The sequence below is a fragment of the Haplochromis burtoni genome, unplaced genomic scaffold (genome assembly GCF_018398535.1).
Source record: "Haplochromis burtoni strain Fernald_Lab_line unplaced genomic scaffold, NCSU_Asbu1 Contig_47, whole genome shotgun sequence".
In the NCBI taxonomy this organism is placed as follows: Eukaryota; Metazoa; Chordata; class Actinopteri; order Cichliformes; family Cichlidae; genus Haplochromis; species Haplochromis burtoni.
This window is the reverse complement of record NW_024582408.1, coordinates 556,842-575,270: the sequence shown is the minus strand read 5'-3', so window position 1 is coordinate 575,270 and position 18,429 is coordinate 556,842. Positions and strand designations below refer to the sequence as shown.

At 41.4% G+C, this 18,429-nt stretch overlaps 1 protein-coding gene across 4 annotated transcripts in view; it reads left to right on the top strand.

Annotated features, from left to right (window-relative positions):
* Nucleotides 1-18,014, top strand: part of LOC102307612 (pleckstrin homology domain-containing family G member 1) — a 60,198-nt gene extending 42,184 nt beyond the window's left edge. Inside the window, exons 4-18 of one of the 4 annotated variants that reach the window (XM_005921627.2) lie at nucleotides 558-627; nucleotides 5,479-5,525; nucleotides 7,658-7,808; nucleotides 8,283-8,414; nucleotides 9,148-9,330; nucleotides 9,433-9,528; nucleotides 9,926-10,012; nucleotides 10,800-10,833; nucleotides 10,987-11,079; nucleotides 11,214-11,275; nucleotides 11,366-11,557; nucleotides 11,709-11,828; nucleotides 11,941-12,942; nucleotides 12,973-13,756; nucleotides 14,423-18,013. In XM_005921627.2, the coding sequence (XP_005921689.1) occupies nucleotides 558-627; nucleotides 5,479-5,525; nucleotides 7,658-7,808; nucleotides 8,283-8,414; nucleotides 9,148-9,330; nucleotides 9,433-9,528; nucleotides 9,926-10,012; nucleotides 10,800-10,833; nucleotides 10,987-11,079; nucleotides 11,214-11,275; nucleotides 11,366-11,557; nucleotides 11,709-11,828; nucleotides 11,941-12,942; nucleotides 12,973-13,756; nucleotides 14,423-15,402 (4,033 nt within the window). In that variant the 3' untranslated portion in view covers nucleotides 15,403-18,013. Of the gene's footprint in view, nucleotides 1-557; nucleotides 628-5,478; nucleotides 5,526-7,657; nucleotides 7,809-8,282; nucleotides 8,415-9,147; nucleotides 9,331-9,432; nucleotides 9,529-9,925; nucleotides 10,013-10,799; nucleotides 10,834-10,986; nucleotides 11,080-11,213; nucleotides 11,276-11,365; nucleotides 11,558-11,708; nucleotides 11,829-11,940; nucleotides 13,757-14,422 lie in introns of all 4 variants that reach the window. The other 3 variants (XM_005921626.2, XM_005921629.2, XM_005921628.3) reach the window with 3 other exon arrangements.
* Nucleotides 18,015-18,429: the final 415 nt, after the last annotated feature.

Here is an 18,429-nt window from a genome sequence, read left to right as displayed (position 1 = left end):
GTGTGTGTGTGTGTGTGTGTGTGTAATCAGTCCCAGTCTGCATGCTTGTCACCTCTAGTACCGCTCCAGACTGTGCGTTTCAGTGTGTGAGTTTTGTATTCAGATGAGATGGCAGGTCCAGCATCAGTCATGGTGGTCTGGAGACACAAACATTCACTCCCACCTATTCATTTCTCAGCTGGCCCACACAGTCAAACTGGCCAGTAAACGGAAACATAAAAGCAGTTAAAAGAGGTCACAATGACCTCATGCTTTAGCCATGAAACAATAACTTCAGGAGTGGCTGTTTCTTTCGTTCTTTTTGTCCCTACACTGAATTTACAGCTGCACAACAGGAGCTCCCTGTTTGAATTCATGGAAGTTCTGAATTTGTTCAGTGGCCTATCACCTCATTTTGAACACCGAGATTTTACTCGTGAAATTCAGCACAACTGTTGGAACAATGAACCACGGGAGAGTCATTTATATGTGTGTGTATTCAAGGAAGAAACAAAAGAAGGTATAAAATGTAAAGCCCGGGAATACAGTGTTAACTGCTGTGAACTTTTTTGCTTCAGGGATCTTCTTCATGATCTTGAGAAATGCAACGCAGACCCCGTGGCCATCGCAGAGTGCTTTGTATCCAAGGTAATCAGTTTCACTGTTCACAGTACTGGAAGTAACTGAATACATTTAGTCAAGTGCTGTACTTTCAGGTACTTGAGTACATACATTTTATAATACTTTATATTTTGCTTTTTACCCCCCACTGTATTTATTTAACAGCTATACTTACTTGCTAGTTTCCAGCAAATGCAACATATTGTAATAGTTGAATGCTTTTTAGGCTTATACAAATAAACAATGTCACAATTCAGATCTTTAGAAGTTGTCCTCTGAATATCTCAGATGCTTTCATTTATATAGCCATTGAGAGCCAAGCTTAACTGTTGTTTATTTAACAGAATATCTAATATTAGAGAATACTGTGGAAAAACTAAAGATTTTGAATGAACTTTTACTTGCAGTGGAGTACTTTTGCTTAGTTTTATAGGTTTAAGTAAAGGTCCTAAGTACTACCCTGTACTGTCTGTTTCTTTGCTTGCATGGGCTCTCCTCCTCTGCTTGTTGAAACCTGTCCATACAGCTGCTTTGGACACATGCACACGCACACAGAACAACATCAACGAGACAGAAAATGAGAAACTAGAAATGTGAAATTATCGATACCTTCCTCAAATCAGGTGATGACATTGCTAAAATGAACTTCCTAGAAAGTGCATTGAGGTAAGAAGCATTATTGTGCTGGTGCGAATGTCAGTTTTAAAAGCAACAGCAGGGCGGGGAGGAATGACAGCACCTAATCACCTTTTTGCTTAAGAGGGATAATTGTAGTTTTCATCAAGGAAAATGGACTCAGACTCTGCTCACGGTGTCAGAGGTCCTCTTTTCTGTATGATTCAGCTCCTGCTCTGTCTCTCGGTGCCCTACAAACTGTTGGCACGATTATGTCCCATTATAAAGTGCTGCATACCAGCACTTTGTGTAAAACACTTTGCGTTCCCTCCCTTTCCTTCTGCAATTACACCCAAAACCGCAGAGCAACTGTCTGACCATGTACACACAAAAAAAGTCACAGTTAGTGTCACAGACTCTCTAAATGCAGCAACTGTTGTTGAGACAAGCTGGTTTTATGGCTGCATAATTAACTGAGAGCCATAAACAAACCAGCCTCATGACATCTTGAAGCCAGCTGATTAATCTTACAGTTAGCAAAAAGAGGTCTCAAAATAAAATGGCATTCATGTAGGGAAAAGAAGCTTTTTGTTGATGTCTTGGTGTCAGACGATTGTACCGCTTGCTTTCAAATGTGCAAAAAATCGTGCGATATTTATTGGTTGTTTGTGCAGTGGATAAATTGGGAGACAGCCAGCTTGAGAGCAAGCCTCGGGCTTCTGAAGACACATCCGTACTGCTGACGTACTGCTCTTGTAAGTCTCGCATATACCCATTAAAACCATTTAAAATATTCTGTTTTTACTGGAAGTGGTAGCAGGTTCCTGCCCCGTCTTGCTGTCAGCATTTCTGAACACGGTTTAATTATAGTTGTACGGCAATATGTAAAGCTTCCTCTTCTTCTCACAAAACGCCAGAAATTTCCTGCTCATATCTAACTGGTTGATTGATTCAACTGGTTTCTCTTAAAATGCGTATGTGCGTTATAGTTTCACACCCTGTTACTAAACCTTAAAGGTTGAAAGCACTATATTTTCACCTTGAACGGACTAAAACTAGCAATGAACTTGCACACCTGATGTTAGAGTCAAACCCGGGTGCTAACAGTCTCACATTAGGCTCTTCTGTTTAGTGATATTTGTATTGAGAGTGGCTCAAAACGCTTGTTACCGATATTTATTCATGTCTGGATTTCAGTGTGTGTTTGTTTTTAAAGGATTTGGTTTAGTGTAGATTTGTCATCAAGTAGCTTTAATACAGTTGTATAGGGGGGTGGTCAAGAGTTGGACCAGCACCTGGAAATGTTTAGTCTCCACTGACCAACCCACTACTCTAACATTAAGAAGCCACAGTTAAAAAAAAAAAAAAGGTTAGTCAAGGTTTCAAAGACCCCGGAAAACTGCTAAACCTCTCTTTCGCTATCTACAGTGAAATGCACACACTCTGAGACGCACACAAACACTGCTAATACCTTTCTAGTCTCAGCAGCCAAGGATCACATGCAAGCACAATGTTTGAATAGACAGATCTAGCTGTAAATCTCCGTCTCTCCCTTCTGGATAATTGGCTATCTATCCTCATGTTCTTTTCTGTTTGACTAAATCTTCGCTGTGCTATGTGTTGAGTAAGCCTTTAAAGCATTTTATGGGTTGCTACATGCTGACTGAAGCAAAGAGAGAACAATTACGCTGAATTTTTTTTGGTCCTAATGATCCTCTGAGTTCAGCGCATACCTGATGACTCACTGTGACCAGTCCGGTCTCGTAACAATAAAACCTGCAGCTTTATTACCTTGCTATTAAAGTGATGAGTGGGCGCGTAGCCATCTATCAAACTTAAACTTTTTCTGTCTCCCTGCATACCGATTAGTGGCCGCAGTTCAAATAAGTACAAGTCTTTTCTGTGTAATTTGAATCTTGATCTCTCAGAGAGGTGTGTTTATTTTTCGTGATGTGAAGCAGCTTAAAGTTAATAACTTTTGGATATTTTGACATGATGAGTATATGATTTTAAGATAGCTTATATGTATTTTAAAGGATAGTGTATTATAGGCATGAGTTATTTCAAGGCCTTCTGGTTTCCTGGTTAGGTTCAAAGCGTGTGCACGGACGGGTGTTTTTTGGCATGTCTGCACTCATGCGTGCGCTCTAAAATTTATATTATATAGCAGACGTTATGCACTTTGTGGTCTTGTGTTCACAGTGCAGGAGGATATTAGGAGTGTGTATTAGGAGTGTGTTGGTTTGTGTCATCAGAAATCGATGGTGGCACATCTGGTTGTGTTTAGGCCTGGTCTGTGGCGGCAGACTGCTGGAGACGTGGAGAAGAGCTCTGCTCTTCAATTAAGAAAGGTTCCCACGAAGCACCTCGGGCTAACAAATCATGGGAGGATGTCTGTGTCTTTATCTACGTGTTCTTCTGTTCAGTATATTTTGGTGGGATATACTGTGTGCATGAGGTAGATTGACTCTTTGCTTCCAGCTGATTGGACGTCGTATTTAGTTCAAATCAAAACACGCACACATCCAAAGTGGGTACGTGTTCGAAGTTTATTAAGAATCCAGCGATCACATTGTCCTGGTTCATAATGTGCACTCTTTCACACACATGCAGAGCAAACTTCTTCTACATGTTTATGCTAACACTTCCTGAAAGCTGTACACATCCTGCACCCTACTAGTGATTACGGACACAAATGGAGTTCAGTTACATTCTCACGTTACGCAAGAGAAACGAGTTTATCAAAAGGCCTCCAAGAGAATATGATAAAGGGGAGCGATGAAGAGGAAGCGCTTGCAGGGAGAAAGGAGGGATCGAGGAGAAGAGAATATCCATAAGAGATTGGTGAAGAGAAGATATCAAAATGTGTTGTAGAAATAATCGTCGGGAGCAGGCAGGGATGATGGGAGGATGAGAGCAAAGAGGTTTAGACTAGCTTTGATAACTCATGCTGTCTTTGATGTCTTTGATGTTCAGGGAGGTATGCGAGGTGGGAAAAGTCTCAGTTAAAAGGGAGGTGGGTAAGGTACGAGGGGATATTTAATCTGAGTGCTCAGGGCTGTTGGGATAAACAGAGAATTAAAGGCCAGGATGGAAGCTAATCATAAGCTACAGGGATGAGGTTCAATTAGGATCAGTGAACGAAGGAAGAGTGGAAGCCTTGTCTGTGGGCTTTAAGTAAACATGAAATAACCCAATTCATCAAAGTGGACACAATCCACTGCAGATGTATTATAACCACTGATTAAACAGGCGAAAAAGCATGTGGATACATATTGACCTGTAAGGGATTATGCAGTACCACAGCTTTCCTGTCTGAGCCCATTTAATCACAGCCGCACATACTTTAAGTTACTGCTAATAATTTGGCTAGTAGTGCTGCTGGGTTTAATTTGAATGTATTCGCTCTTGTGTCGTGTGTTTTCAAATCATATCTGCATGATATGAAAACCCATTAGAGCCATCTTCCTTGTCTTCCTCAACAAGCTTTGCTTTTTTGACTTTCTGCCCTACATAAACAAGATTTTTGTTTTAATCACTATCTTGCTTTAAAATCTGTATTTTCACAGAGAAATTATTGCTCTGAGAAAACAGAGCAGCACAGTCTGCAAATAAAACTATAATAGCACCAAGGAGTTGTGCAACACTGACAAAAACAAATGCCGACCTCGTGTGACTGTTGTGAGCCAGCTAATTCTTTTTTCAAAGACCTAAAATGGGCAGACAGACATGATATTATTAGTAAATTGCGCAAATCCAGACCAAATGCTCAGAGGTGTGATTGTTCTCCTCACAGACTTACAAGATATTTCGCTACCACATAATAAAGTGTCAAAAAACAAACAAACTCCACACTATCTCAACAACTATGCAGTTGCCAGTGCCATAAAATCCAGGCATTAATTCCCCTCCCCTTTCATCTGGTATCATCATCAGGTCAGCTTTGGTTAATACCTCTAAAATTATATACTTTCCCATCGGCAGTTGATGACATGGTGGACTTTACACCTGCTAAGTTGCTCTGTGTTAGCATTTTTATTGTTGGCTTCTTACCATTATCAACACCAGCATTTAACTCAAAGTACAGGTTTGTGCTTTCGCTTTGCTATGCACCTTCATGCATCCACTAAGATACAGTGCCAACAAGTGTGACATGACATCATACCGTCTGACACGTTTCTCCTCTACACTCCTCAGTCTGTCTCGTTTCATGTTACAAAGCTGCATCGACTCATTTGCTCTTTTTGTTGTTGTGTTTTACAGAGTCAGGAGTTCCACATTTATACCCAGTACTGCACCAACTACCCACGGTGAGAAAGCTACGCCCTGTGTGTGACCAACCATGCTTATTCACTAATGGGGCCCACTGTAGAATTGTTAAGTCATCCTGATCTCACCTTCACATGCCATCTTCCCAGCATCTCACATAGCTCTATTGTGTATGTTGTTCAATGCATTACCTTATCCCCCCTTTCTGATGAGCTGACACTCTCTATAGAAGCCTCCTCTGCAGGAGTCAGAGTGTCTACTGTCAGTTGTGCCTCAAGGTCTCTCTAAATCCCTCCCTTCTTCTTTCAGTTTTTTCTTCTTTTCCTTTATTGGTGTCCTATTGACAGAGTTACAGCCCACATACTGACAGACAGGGTATTAAAGTTGTCACCTTATCATAGCTAATGCTGTTAATGTTTTATCCTGCTTTGTCTGAGTGCCTCAGTTCCATGGTGCACCTGTGTGTTACAATGTACGGGGCTTTTTGTGTCAATTTCTATATTGTGTGTAATTAAATGAACTGAAATATGATGCAGTTCTTCCTGCCATGACACAGTGCACCTTTAAAACACTGATAAAAAGGCATAAGAAGGAGGAAATGCATATAATCTAATGATGACTAATTGAATGTTCTGTGTGTGTGTGTGTGTGGGGGGGGGTCTGTTGTCAGTTGTTTAAGATAGACTTTCTCCTACATCCACACCACAGCTGGTGACCCCTATCAAGGTCACACACGACACACACAGACTCATACACAGACTGGGAGACACTTACATATGCACAGACACACACACGAGCTGTAGATGTATCATGGTCATACTGAGCTCAGAGGTCAGGTTTCCTCCAGAACAATGTGAGGCCTGTGTGGAGCTGCGCTGGAATTTAGACATGCAGACATGCACATGAGTGCACACACACTTACACAAGACACAGAAGAAAGAGACAAGTTCACAACTGTCTTCCTCTGTCTTTTTCCACTGTGCGTGTGTCTACACATAAACTCAAACACATCCAGCCTCCATTGGGTAGTGAAAAAGTTCTTTATTCTTCAGTAGGTCAGACAGCAAATGAGCTCCACCGAGCAGTAAATGTGGTTTTACGAGGCTGTAGAGTGGTGCAATATGTTGCAAAAATTAGTTGATACAGGCCAAGCTAACAATAAAAGCATCAAATACGCAAATAGAAACTGATATTTGAGATTCTGGCCCTATTTTTGAATAAAAGACTCAGCAGACCAGGCAGCATTTTTCCAATCTTCTGTTGAACAGTTTTGGCAAGGCTGTGCGAGTTGTAGGCTCGGGTTTCTGTTCTTATCTTAAACAAGTGGCAGCCAGCGTGGCCTTCTGCTGATTTGGCTCATCTGCTTCAACGTTGTGCATTCAGAGATGCTCTTCTGCATGCCATGGCTGTAGGGAGTGGTAATCGCCTAGAAGCAGTCTTTCCACTCCAAAAACTGCCACTCACTTTGTATTTTCTCTTTTTTTTCTGACTGTTGCCTGTAAAGCCTAGAGATGGTTGATCAGTAGATCTGCTATTGCTGAAATACTCAGCTCAATCCAAACAACTATGCCATGTTCAAAATCCTCATTCTGATGCTCGATTTGAAGATCAGCAGGCTATCTTGACCATGTCTACTTGCCTAAATGCATTAAGTTGCTGCCTTGTCATTGACTGATTAGATAGTGTTAATGAGCAGTTGAACAAGTGTACCTAATAAAATGCCCAATGACTGTAGCATGATAGCGGGACACAAATTTGGCTTATTTTTGTATGCATTTGCAAATGTACGTGCACACAGTGTATGGCTGCCAGAGCTTCAAGAATAATAAACCTCATGGAAAAAGTACACATAACAGCTCAGATATCATATTGTGTATTAATTTACATACCTCACTGTGTTATTCAGAATTAGCATAATATTAATTTAACCACGTTGTTCAAGCGAAAAACTGAAAGAGAATCTCTCAGTCCTCCTTAAATGTTTTTATCAGGGCACATACCGATCCCTGTTATGTCTCTCACTCTTGGTTAATAATCCCTTTGTGTTTGGGTGATATATAATTTTTTTTCCCCCCCTCTCCTTCAGTTTTACTTTACAGCTCTCACTCGTCATCGCTGTCAAATTACAGTTTCCTGCAATTCTCATCTTATTTGCTGCTTTTTGTCTCCACAGGTCTGTTGCTGTGCTCACAGAATGCATGAGAAACAAGGCGTTGGCCAAGTTTTTCCGCGAGCGCCAAGAATCTCTGAGGCACTCCTTGCCCCTGGGCTCCTACCTGCTCAAGCCAGTGCAGAGAATCCTCAAGTACCATCTACTATTGCATGTACGTCTTTTTTGTCTAGCCCAAAGCGCACACACACACATAATGTCATCCAAACAGTTAGTCTTTACCCACAAAAATGCGAGAGCAGCCGTAATTATTATTATTATTTTAACCTATTCCAGTGCGAATGCATGTCTACGGTTAAGTAACTGAGCTGAGATTCCAGCCCACCTCTGATGGAGAAGCCAAATGTTTAGACATATGGTGCTCAGTATGCATGTTCCTGTGTGTCTGTGTGGTTGCATTACACTGCATGCATTGTTGTTATGAACACAAAACAAAACATAGTAGTATGAACATGCTCGTGAATGTTTTGCTTTCATTGTGTGCAAATTCCAATTGGCAGCATTTAAAAAAAAAAAAAAATAATAATAATAATATATATATATATATTATTTATTTATTTATTTTTATTATTATTATTATTATTATTTTTTGTTTGTTTTGTTTTACTTATTTGTGCCACCTGTGCAGGAGATAGCCAACCACATGGAGAAGGACACAGAGACCTATGAGGTCGTACAGGAAGCCATAGACACCATGCAGAGAGTGGCGTGGCACATCAATGACATGAAGAGGAAGCACGAGCACGCTGTGAGGTTGCAGGTACAGCGAGCTCTCTCACATACATTAAAATCGCGACTGAACCTTTCCATAAATCATTACATGGATGACGTGTGATGGCGTCTCCTGCGTGCGTTCCACAAGTAAACAGCTACAATACTTTGAAAACCTTTCAAGGAACAAATTGTTTTAGCGTTCTGCGCAACAGTTATGTGAACTCCAGGTTTGAATCAGCCAAGGCCCCGATGCTCCCCGCATCTTACACAAGTCAGTGCATTTTCCACTGGGCTAATGATGGCCTTGCATAAGGAGGACACATAAAAGGGAAGCTTGTTTCTTTTATCTGCTCGGGGGACAGAATGGTCTGATGAATGCAGGAATGTGGGGGAACAATTTCCGTAAGAGTCTGAAGGAAGTATTTGCTTCATAAAAATGGTCAGTTTATGCTTGTTTTGGAATTTTCTTCCCTTTTAATTTTCTAAACATTTATTTAGGCTTCAGTGTGTTTGTCCTTCCACCCAGTAACCTTGTTCAGGTCATTTAACACTCTGTTTTCATCTGTATTTCTTGTTTGTTTTTTTTTTGTTTGTTTTTTTGAAAAGTTGAGTTGTCTCATCGTATTTATTTTTTGTGTTCCAGTTTGGCAACACAAATATGTTTAGTTTTTTCTTTGTTTTTTTTCCTCAGTTTCGTCACAAGGGCACGATTGTGTGTCCCCCTTCTTGCTGTTACCATGTTTAACTCTCGTTACTCTGTAACCCTGTGATTGCTGCAGGAAATCCAGAGCCTTCTTACCAACTGGAAGGGCCCTGATCTGATTGGCTACGGAGAGCTGGTCCTTGAAGGAACATTTCGTCTGCAGCGTGCCAAAAATGAACGAACACTCTTCCTCTTTGACAAACTTCTATTAATAACTAAGAAACGAGAAGAAACCTACACGTACAAGGCTCACATCCTGGTCAGTGACGCAGCTTGAAGAACTTCATGCCCTGAAGAAATGCTAAGGATTTCAATGCTTGTGCTCCGTATTCTAACGCTACTTCCTGCCTGTCTCTCGTAGTGCTGTAATCTGATGCTGGTGGAAGTCATCCCTAAAGAACCACTGAGTTTCAGTGTGTTTCACTACAAGAACCCCAAACTACAACATACAGTTCAGGTATAGCAACATTACATAAGAGAAGACATGTCAAACCAGACACCAAACACCCTTTGAATTTAATTACACGTTTGAAAATGTAGCTACGAGCGACATCGTGCAAGTCAGAAGTTGTGATGGTTGTCGCTTCGTGATTTGCAGCTGTCTTATTGTTTTGTATTTAGTCCAGGCTCACGTCACGGAGCTGTTCAGACACGTAGACTGTTTAAAGGCTAACGGTAGCCATTGTTGTTTCCTAATAACTGTTTTTCGACGAGCGCTGAAAAAGAAAGCTAATATGTGTTATGCAACAAAGCTGCTCTCCAGTTCTTAAGGATTTAACCCAAACCTTTTGAACTGTATTTAAAATACATGTATGAGATTATCTCTTCTGTGATGTTGTGCTATCTGCCCGCAGGCTAAATCCCAACAAGACAAACGCATGTGGATCTTACACCTCAAGAGACTCATACTTGAAAACCATCCTGCCAAAATCCCTGCCAAGGTAAGAGGAGCTTATCTCCTGACAGGCCCCATCTTTATTCAAAGATTTTGTAACTGCTCTGAGCGGGATGTGCTGAAAATGTCACTCCCTCCTACTCACTCCATCTCTCTTACTTTCTCATATTCCCTTATCCACCTATCCTGCTTTTACACTTTCTAGCGTCTTCCTATCAGCATTCATCATCAGTTTTTAATGAATTCTTTTTATTCTATGTTATTCTGTTTTGGCTTTTTTTGTAATGTTTTATTGGGGTTATTCCTAAATTTTTGTATTTAATTTTAAGTTGTAAGTAAAGTATATTTATGAAGCACTTTGTGGCTACACGTCTGTGAAAAGCACTTTGAACATAAACTTTACTATCTCTTCATCTGGCTTTTGACATGTGCAGCAAAAACTAAGACTTTTCAGAGAAAGTAAAGTGTGTCCATGAAGAGGCTCCTTTGATAAGTTTCAAGTTGAACTGTAACGTGAATACAGTAATATGGTGCCACCTAGTGTCAAAATGCATTTTTAAAAAAATGCATGCATTTTTTTCTAATCCAAACTTGTCTTCTTGCAGTTCTACTAAAGTAGTTGAATTGTAATTAATTTAATAATTATTATCAATAATTCAATATTCTTGCATTCAAAGCAAAAAAAGGGAAAATTATTGAGAATGACAAAGGTCCTCAGCAAAGCACTAAATTTTTAACGCAGCTTATCAAAAAGGACTCAATTGCAACAAAGTGGTTAAGTTATTCAAAAGACTTCATCCTAATTTTTTTTTGTTGTTGTTTCCGAATTCCAGGCCAAACAAGCTATTTTGGAAATGGATGCGACACGTAAGTACCAATTTCTAAATTAGTGATAATTTATTAAAATTGTACCTTCGGTATATTTTAGTCTAATGCTCTTTTTGCTGCAGGTATAAAAAAAAATATTAAATATTCATTTATCACTTATTTGTTTTTCTCTACTGACATTTTTTTCCCCAGATCATCCCGGGTTTCACTATACCCCCGACGGTGAAAAGAAGGATTCCCCTCAAACCAAGGAAGGCCCCACTCCTCGCAGAGGGCGCAGGAAAGGTGAGAAAAGTCTCAGTCAATATTGTGTTGAGCAAAAATTATGTTTCATAGTTTAGTGTGTAAAATAAATACAAATTAAAGGAATTGAACACACATCTAAAATTGATCATATATTTATTTTTCTGTCTTCCCAGAACCTCTGTCCAAATTACTGAAGAATGCTAAGCAGAATGCAGCCAATGCAGACGGTGAAAAAGTGAGTCATGCAAACACAAACCAGGAGTCGGTGTACACACACTCGTGAACAAATTTTACTTAACCCAAAATGTGTTCCTTCTCCATGCAGCGAATAAGTCTAGGTGCCACACTGCTTTCTCCAGTGTCCCAGCTGGCTCTGGGCACAATTGGCCGCAGCCGTAGCCTCATCAACCAATCACAGGAGTCCTTAGATCCTGGCGATCACTATGACCACAGTGACCGGGAGGAAGGGGAGGAGTCACATCAGCAGGACGCTGACGATGAGGATGACAGTGGTCTGGTGGGTTTTGGCTACCTATAATTGTGCACTAAATTTAAATTTGCCAAAAATATCCCTGTGAAATTCGGGGTTACATGAAAGTCCCCCAGTTTGTTTCCATGTTAATCCAGTCTTTCAAACATATTGGTAATACTCTAAATTCTGCATTCAGGGAGGCGGAAAGAGGCTGCGGGTGCCTGGCAAAGGCAGTAGAAAGAGGCTGAACCCTCAGGCTTCTGTTGATAGCATTGAACAGTGGAAAGCTTTCAACATGAGTTCAGCAGACCTACAGGTACAGTATCAATTTGGAGCTAATGAGAGATGCAATATAAAATTGTACTGAATCTCAGATTTTTCAGCTGCTTTAGTCACGTGCAATACAAATGATCTCTGCTGTCCTTCAGAGAGCCAGAGAATCCCTCGTACGGGACGGAAGTCACCACCCACCACTCCTCAGGACACCACACGTGACAGAGGAGCCTCCAGACTCCCCCATTCCCTCTGTAATAGTAACAGAAAGTGACCCGTCAGTGAGGAACATTTGGGCAGACCATCAGGCTCGCAGGGCAATGTTCCCCACCCGCCAGAGAACAATGCAGCCTGACGATGAAGACGAGGACATCTACCAGATGTTTGTTCCCACAGAGCCAAACGGACAAGAGCCAGAGGTGCCTTCAGAGAGATCAGAAGCTCCCTCATCGCCAAGGACCGCTCGGCCCTGCAGCTGGCATGTTGAGCAGGTGCCCACGGTGCAGGTTGAACCTCCACCCAGCGGTAGCAGAGTCCTGCGGAGGGCAAGCAGTGCCGGGGAGAAGGCTACAGAGCCTCGAGAGAGCCCCGAAGATGACCAGGCCGGTCACAGCAAAATGGAAGTGATCCACACTGAATCATCCAGCAATGATATATCTGGATCATCCTCAGCTGAGCAGCTGACAATGGATGATATTGAAAATGTTTATGACAATATCAGCTATGAGGACCTAAAGAGCATGGGACTCATCAGAAGAGACCCTGAAGAAAGCCAGTCGCAGAAAGATGCTTCTACAGATGCACAGCGTTCCCAGAGTGAGGCAGAGAAAGAAGTCAATGTTCCAGAGGTCAAAGAGTCTATGTCCAAACCAGACAGTTTGCCAGAGGACCATAAGTCACTAACACAAGAGGGGAAGTCATTTGGGACATGTGAACTCAAAATAGTGGAGGAGGAGAATATCTATGACACAATCTGTTTTAGGGATCCGCCATCAACCGAGGTCATGGAAAAAAATGAAGGTGATAAATTAAAAGAAGAGAGGGACAGTGTGCTGCTTAGAGCATTTGTTTCTGAGCAGAGCTCCCACTTTAGAGAGGATGAAGGATCAGCCCCCTGCCTTGCCCCATGTTCTTCTGAGCCCGATCTTTCGTCTTCTTCCACCTCTGAGACCTTTTCTCAGAGCTCACAGAAAGGAGATAAGATGTCCGAGCAGGTCGATGAACTCTGGAACGACTTGGAAAACTACATCAAGAAAAACGAGAAGAAAGCTGATAGACTTCCTGCTGCATTCCCAGTGAGTGCCAGCGAGTCGCCGAAGAAGACCTCGTCTGTCAAAAAAAGCCCTGTGAAGAGCACTCCTGTAAATACTCATGCAGCCTGTGCACCCACCAGTTCCCCAACACATCAACCTAAGCCCCCACCTGTCACTGCCACACTCTCATTCACCATCCCACTTATCAACCTTCCTGAACAAAGTGAAGGTACCACTGAAGAAGAAACCCACAGCCCTTCTCCTGCATCACGCCCCCTTCCTGTCACCCCAGAGCCCGTCCCAGGAACCGTGAAGAGCATCCGCAACCGACTGGCTCGTCTAAGCAGCGGCAGCTTTCGCCTGGAGGATGACGATCTGGTGGAGCTTCCCCAGCGAAACATCTCTCAGAGAGAAAATTCCCTCAAGGACCTTCACAGTTTGTTCCCAGGGGAGCTGGCAGGTCTGGACTCACCCCTGGCAGCATCCTCTCTCCTGCTGGGTGAGTCTGTGGACTTTCCCCTGGAACTGATGGACAAAACTAAGAGCCGTGTGTTCCTCATGGCACGCCAGTATAGCCAGAAGATTAAGAAAGCAAACCAGCTGCTTCGCATGAGGAGCATGGACCCTGGAGACTCTTGCAGTCGGGCCAGAGCAGAGAAGAAACAGAAAGATCTCGCAGCCATCTTAGAGGAGAAGAAACAAGGAGGTGCAGCCATAGGTAAAAAATAATAATAATAATTCTCAGATGCTAGAGTATAGGTTTAAATTTGTTTCCATTTTGTGTTTCAGTGGGTAGAAATCTGTAGATCACCTATTCAAATAGCCATAATTTGACAATACAGCCCTTCTCTGGCAGCTCTCCTCTCCAACCAGACCAGCACAAACAAATGCAGTCACTTCATATGTGAATGAGGGTAGTAGCTTCCCTGCAGGAGAAGAAATGCGAGCTCAGAATTCAGCTCGAGGCCAAAACAGTTACGGTGTCACCATCTCTGACATATTTTGCCAGCAGGCCCTCTTTTAACATATCCAGTTGTTGGCAAAGCTGGAATAGCAGTTGATTCAAGTTTTTCATTGTCTCAATGGATTCACTTATAAAACAACCAATAGGATTTTTTTTTTTTAATGAAATGCCAATGATTGGCCAAAGGTGAGCTATAGATGTCTCGTTTCCTATTGAGACCACTTAAATTATATTTTGTTGAAGTTATTATTGAATATTTGTCCAGTGAGAGCCAAAAATCTGAGTTTTAAGATGCTCAAAATATGGTTTGAGCAAAAAATGGTGCCTTTATTGTGTACCAGTGCTGTTAGTTTATGAGCAAAAATGCAAACATGCCTCACTCACACTTCTTTTGCATCATTTTTTTTCTCCCATCTTAAGGTGCAAGGATAGCAGAGTACTCCCATCTGTATGACCAGGTGATGTTTAAAGATTCCTCCAGTCCAACCTCTGCTACCCCACATCACTCCCATCCAGGTCTGTCATCTTCTCCGTCCATGCCTGAGACCTCTCTGGAAGAGGACTGGCTCCACTCCACCTACAGCAACGGAGAGCTGGCCAGCTTTGTCTCCTCGTCTAGCGAGGTGGGAGAGGCTCGAGCATCTTCAACCCCTCAGCGCAGGCTTACTTCAGCCTGCTCCACCCCTTCTTTCTTCCCTCCATCTCCGACCAGTCCACCGGCACAGAGATGGAGCTCGTGCATTTCCGCGCCTATTGAGAAAGAAGAGCACGTGTACAGCTCCATTAAGAGACATCCTTCCTTTAATGCACCATCTTTGCCCGCAAAGTCCTCCCCTTCTGCTCAGTCAGTCAGTTCTACTGGCAGCCAACAGCAGGAGAAGTCTGGACTTAAATGTAACGGACTCGATGTAGATCGATCCACAAACAGACTTCATGGTCCAAGTCTAGGCCGAGCTGGCCGGCAAAGTAGCCTCCCAGAGCAGTCTACCCAGGGGCTTTCAGACCTCACTCTACACGATGGCCAAAAGGTGGTGGTCCTGAATCGGGCTTCTGCACTGAGCATACTCACCGCTACCCAGAACTACTTGGCCAACTTCAAGGACAATGGGGAAGATGACGATGACTATGTCGAAATCCGCTCAGAGGATGAGAGTGAACAACAGCGTGACAGGTTGTCGCAGAAGAACGGCAGCTCAGCCGCTCTTGCCGGTCAGAATCGGGGCGTTATCCAGTCTCAGAGTCTACCGTGCACCCCAATCCGCTCCTGCGACCCACTGAGACCTTTGGACCACGAGCATTTGGAAAAATACCTGTGGAACGAGCCGCAGCAGAGCCAGCCCAACATCGTCCAGTCTCTGAGGGAGAAGTTTCAGTGTCTGAGCTCCAGCAGCTTTGCCTGAGGCTGTGTGTCAACTAAAAAGCCAAATCTATATCAACAAAGGGAACAATGCTGCTTGGCCTTGACTGCCCTACATCTTAAAACACAAAGAAATGTAAAGCAAATATAACACAACTCTCAGTGTAGATCAGCCATATTTGTAATGACATGTTAATGCCTTCGCCTTCTGTTACAGTGCTTTGAAGTTTAACATAATAGGTGACCATTAACGGTCAAAACGCCACATCAAAGCTTGCATGTAAGCTGCCTTAGCACTTCCGGAGATCGGGGTGGGTGGGTGAGGGGTCGCTAGAACAAAGCAAAGTTCTCAGTTGTCTGTAAAAGGAGTCCAGTGTGACTGAAAAGATTTTAATATTCAAACTCTTTGATTGCTTTTTGTGTTGAACCTTATAGACATAACTGGTGTCATATGAACTGTTGTACAGTAGTTCAGGATACTGACTGAAATGTACTCTCTTCTGTGCTCAAGGTCTTAGACTTAGACTCAAACATCTAGTGGACTTTGACAGATTGTGTCAGTAGAACCTCTTCAGTGGTGTTCTTAAGGTTAATTTTAACTGCACTTTCATCTCTAGTTAATATTTACCTATATAGGAGAGGTGGCCCAGATTCGTGGCTAGTTTTAAAAAAAATTTGCTTACACTATCAAACCGTTCCAAACAAGCAGCTTTACAAATATACAGTTCAGATTCGCAGTCTTCACATGTGCTACTCAGGCTAGTTTTTCACCTTTAAGTGGCTAATACAAGACCCAATAGGTTAAGTATGACTAAACATAGACTTGTAAGTCTATTTGAAGTTATTGTACGTCACTCTGCCTACCACCTTTCTAGGGTATCGTGCTTTAAAAATTGAGAAGATGCTGATATTTTAGATGATCAATAAGAAATATAGGATTAAATATTTATTTTGAATCTGTGAGCAAATCGGAAATGTTTTTTACGTGTTGATGTCTGGGGCCATCCATCGTGCACAGCTTAAATGTTCATCTCAATAAATAAATTGTGCGTGTGTGTGGATTTTTTTTTTTTATATATTATAATTTAACCTTTGCTTTTAAGAGGGACCACAAAGGAAAGGATTAAGGAGATTTACTACAGTACTGTATATGGTGTAGTTTTTTTTTTTTTGTTGTTGTTGTTGTTTTTTTTAATTGATCATCATCTGTTTACCTAGTTTACGTCTTGGGGCACTCCCAACTGTCACACTACTGATATTACATCCTCACTCCCAGAAAGTCACCTCGACAATTCGTCAACTCATTTGTTTTTTTTTTTTCTTTCCCATCAAAGCAAACCCAAGATTTATGCCACACTTGTTTAATTTCTGAATGTCCTATTTATTTGAAAGCATCCCTCTGTTACTGCCCCGTGTCACTATTACTGCGAGCCACCGACTGGTTGTAAATGAAAGAATATATTTATTGAAAGAGTTTTATTATTATTTAGGAGCTCACAAAATTTGTATCAAATACTGTGAATATTATCCGAAAATGTTTCTATCACGCACTGCTTGATAAATACTCACGAAAAAGAAAACCACACAAACATTTTAAAAAGCACAAGATCGTGGCCTGTTGTTCATGTCAGGAGAACTGCGTCAAACACAAGTTAGGAATATGAAGTATTTTTGTTCCATTGTACATTTTTGTCCTGTTTCACTGGTGGGGATTGTCAGTTTTCATTTACTTTTTTTTTACTTTTTTTTACTTTTTTTTTTTTTGTCTTTTTTTTTTTTTTTTTTTTTTTAACGTTGAATTTGTAAACACTTTGTAAAGATGTACATTTTAGGAATGTTATTCTTCTATGCCATAGGTATGCTTTTTAATGCTTTGATGTTTAAGTTATGTCTACTGTATTTTTTTAATTGGCTAGATGTCGTGGCTCAACAAACTATGTTTGAGGTAATAAATACAGATTGAACTCACCTTTGTGTGTGTGGGGGTTTTTTTTGTTTTTTTTTTCCCTCTTGTTATCTCACCACACTGAATAATAGGACTCACAGCAGTCAGGAAGCTTTTCGTTGTGTACTATAGTTCTTATTAGCAGAAGAGCATGCATGTCATTTACTTAAGTAAAACTGTTTGCAATGGCAGAACACTTCCCAGCACTGAAAGGCACTTCCCGGCACTAATGGTATGACTTTCAAAATCCTACATCACCTCATTCTTAAGTTATTCCATTCACAAACTTATGCGTCCGCTCTTCCTGGCTAGTTGACGACAATACCCCAGTCAGCCTTTTATAGCTGAGCAGTCAAAACTAAGCTAAAATGCTAAAGTGTGTTTAAAACAATTTAATAATAATAATAAAAAAACTACACCCCATGAACCTTTCAGCTGAGCTCTGGACTTTGACTGCCTCATCTCAGCAACTTGCTTCTTTTCTTTTTCAGCCATTGTATTGTAGAGTTGCTGTTGTGTAGGGACCTGTGTCCTGCATAACTCAAGTTGGCAAAGCTTTAGCTGTCAGACAGATGGCCTCACATTTGACTCTAGAATGCTTTGTTACACAGAGGAGTTCATGGTCAACTCAGTGACTGCAAGATGTCAAGGCCCTGTGACTGCAAAACAAGCCCAAATCATCACCCTTCCACCGCATACTTGACTTTTGGTTTGAGGTATGTTCAGATGCAGCTTTGCAAATATAAACCATGCTGCCATCCTGTTTTTTTGTTGTTGTTTTTTTTATATAAAGTAGAGGCTTTTCTTTTTCTTCCAAACATGTCATACTTGTTCCCTCTTAATTCTTAAAGTAAGGGTGTACTTAGATTTCCACTCACTGCTTTCACTCTTCATTTTGGCTTAGTTTTTGATAAATAAAAATAACGGCATATGTCATGTTTTACAATTAATCTGAGGTTGTAGTTACCTAATCTTAAAATCTGCTAAGGACTAGATTATCCTGATATGAAAAACAGAATTTAAAGAGGGTGTACTTTCGTTTCATCATGACTTTGTAAATATAAATATTTAATTCATTCGAAAATAAATGTGCTTGAAATGGAAATATCATCTCTAATATATTAT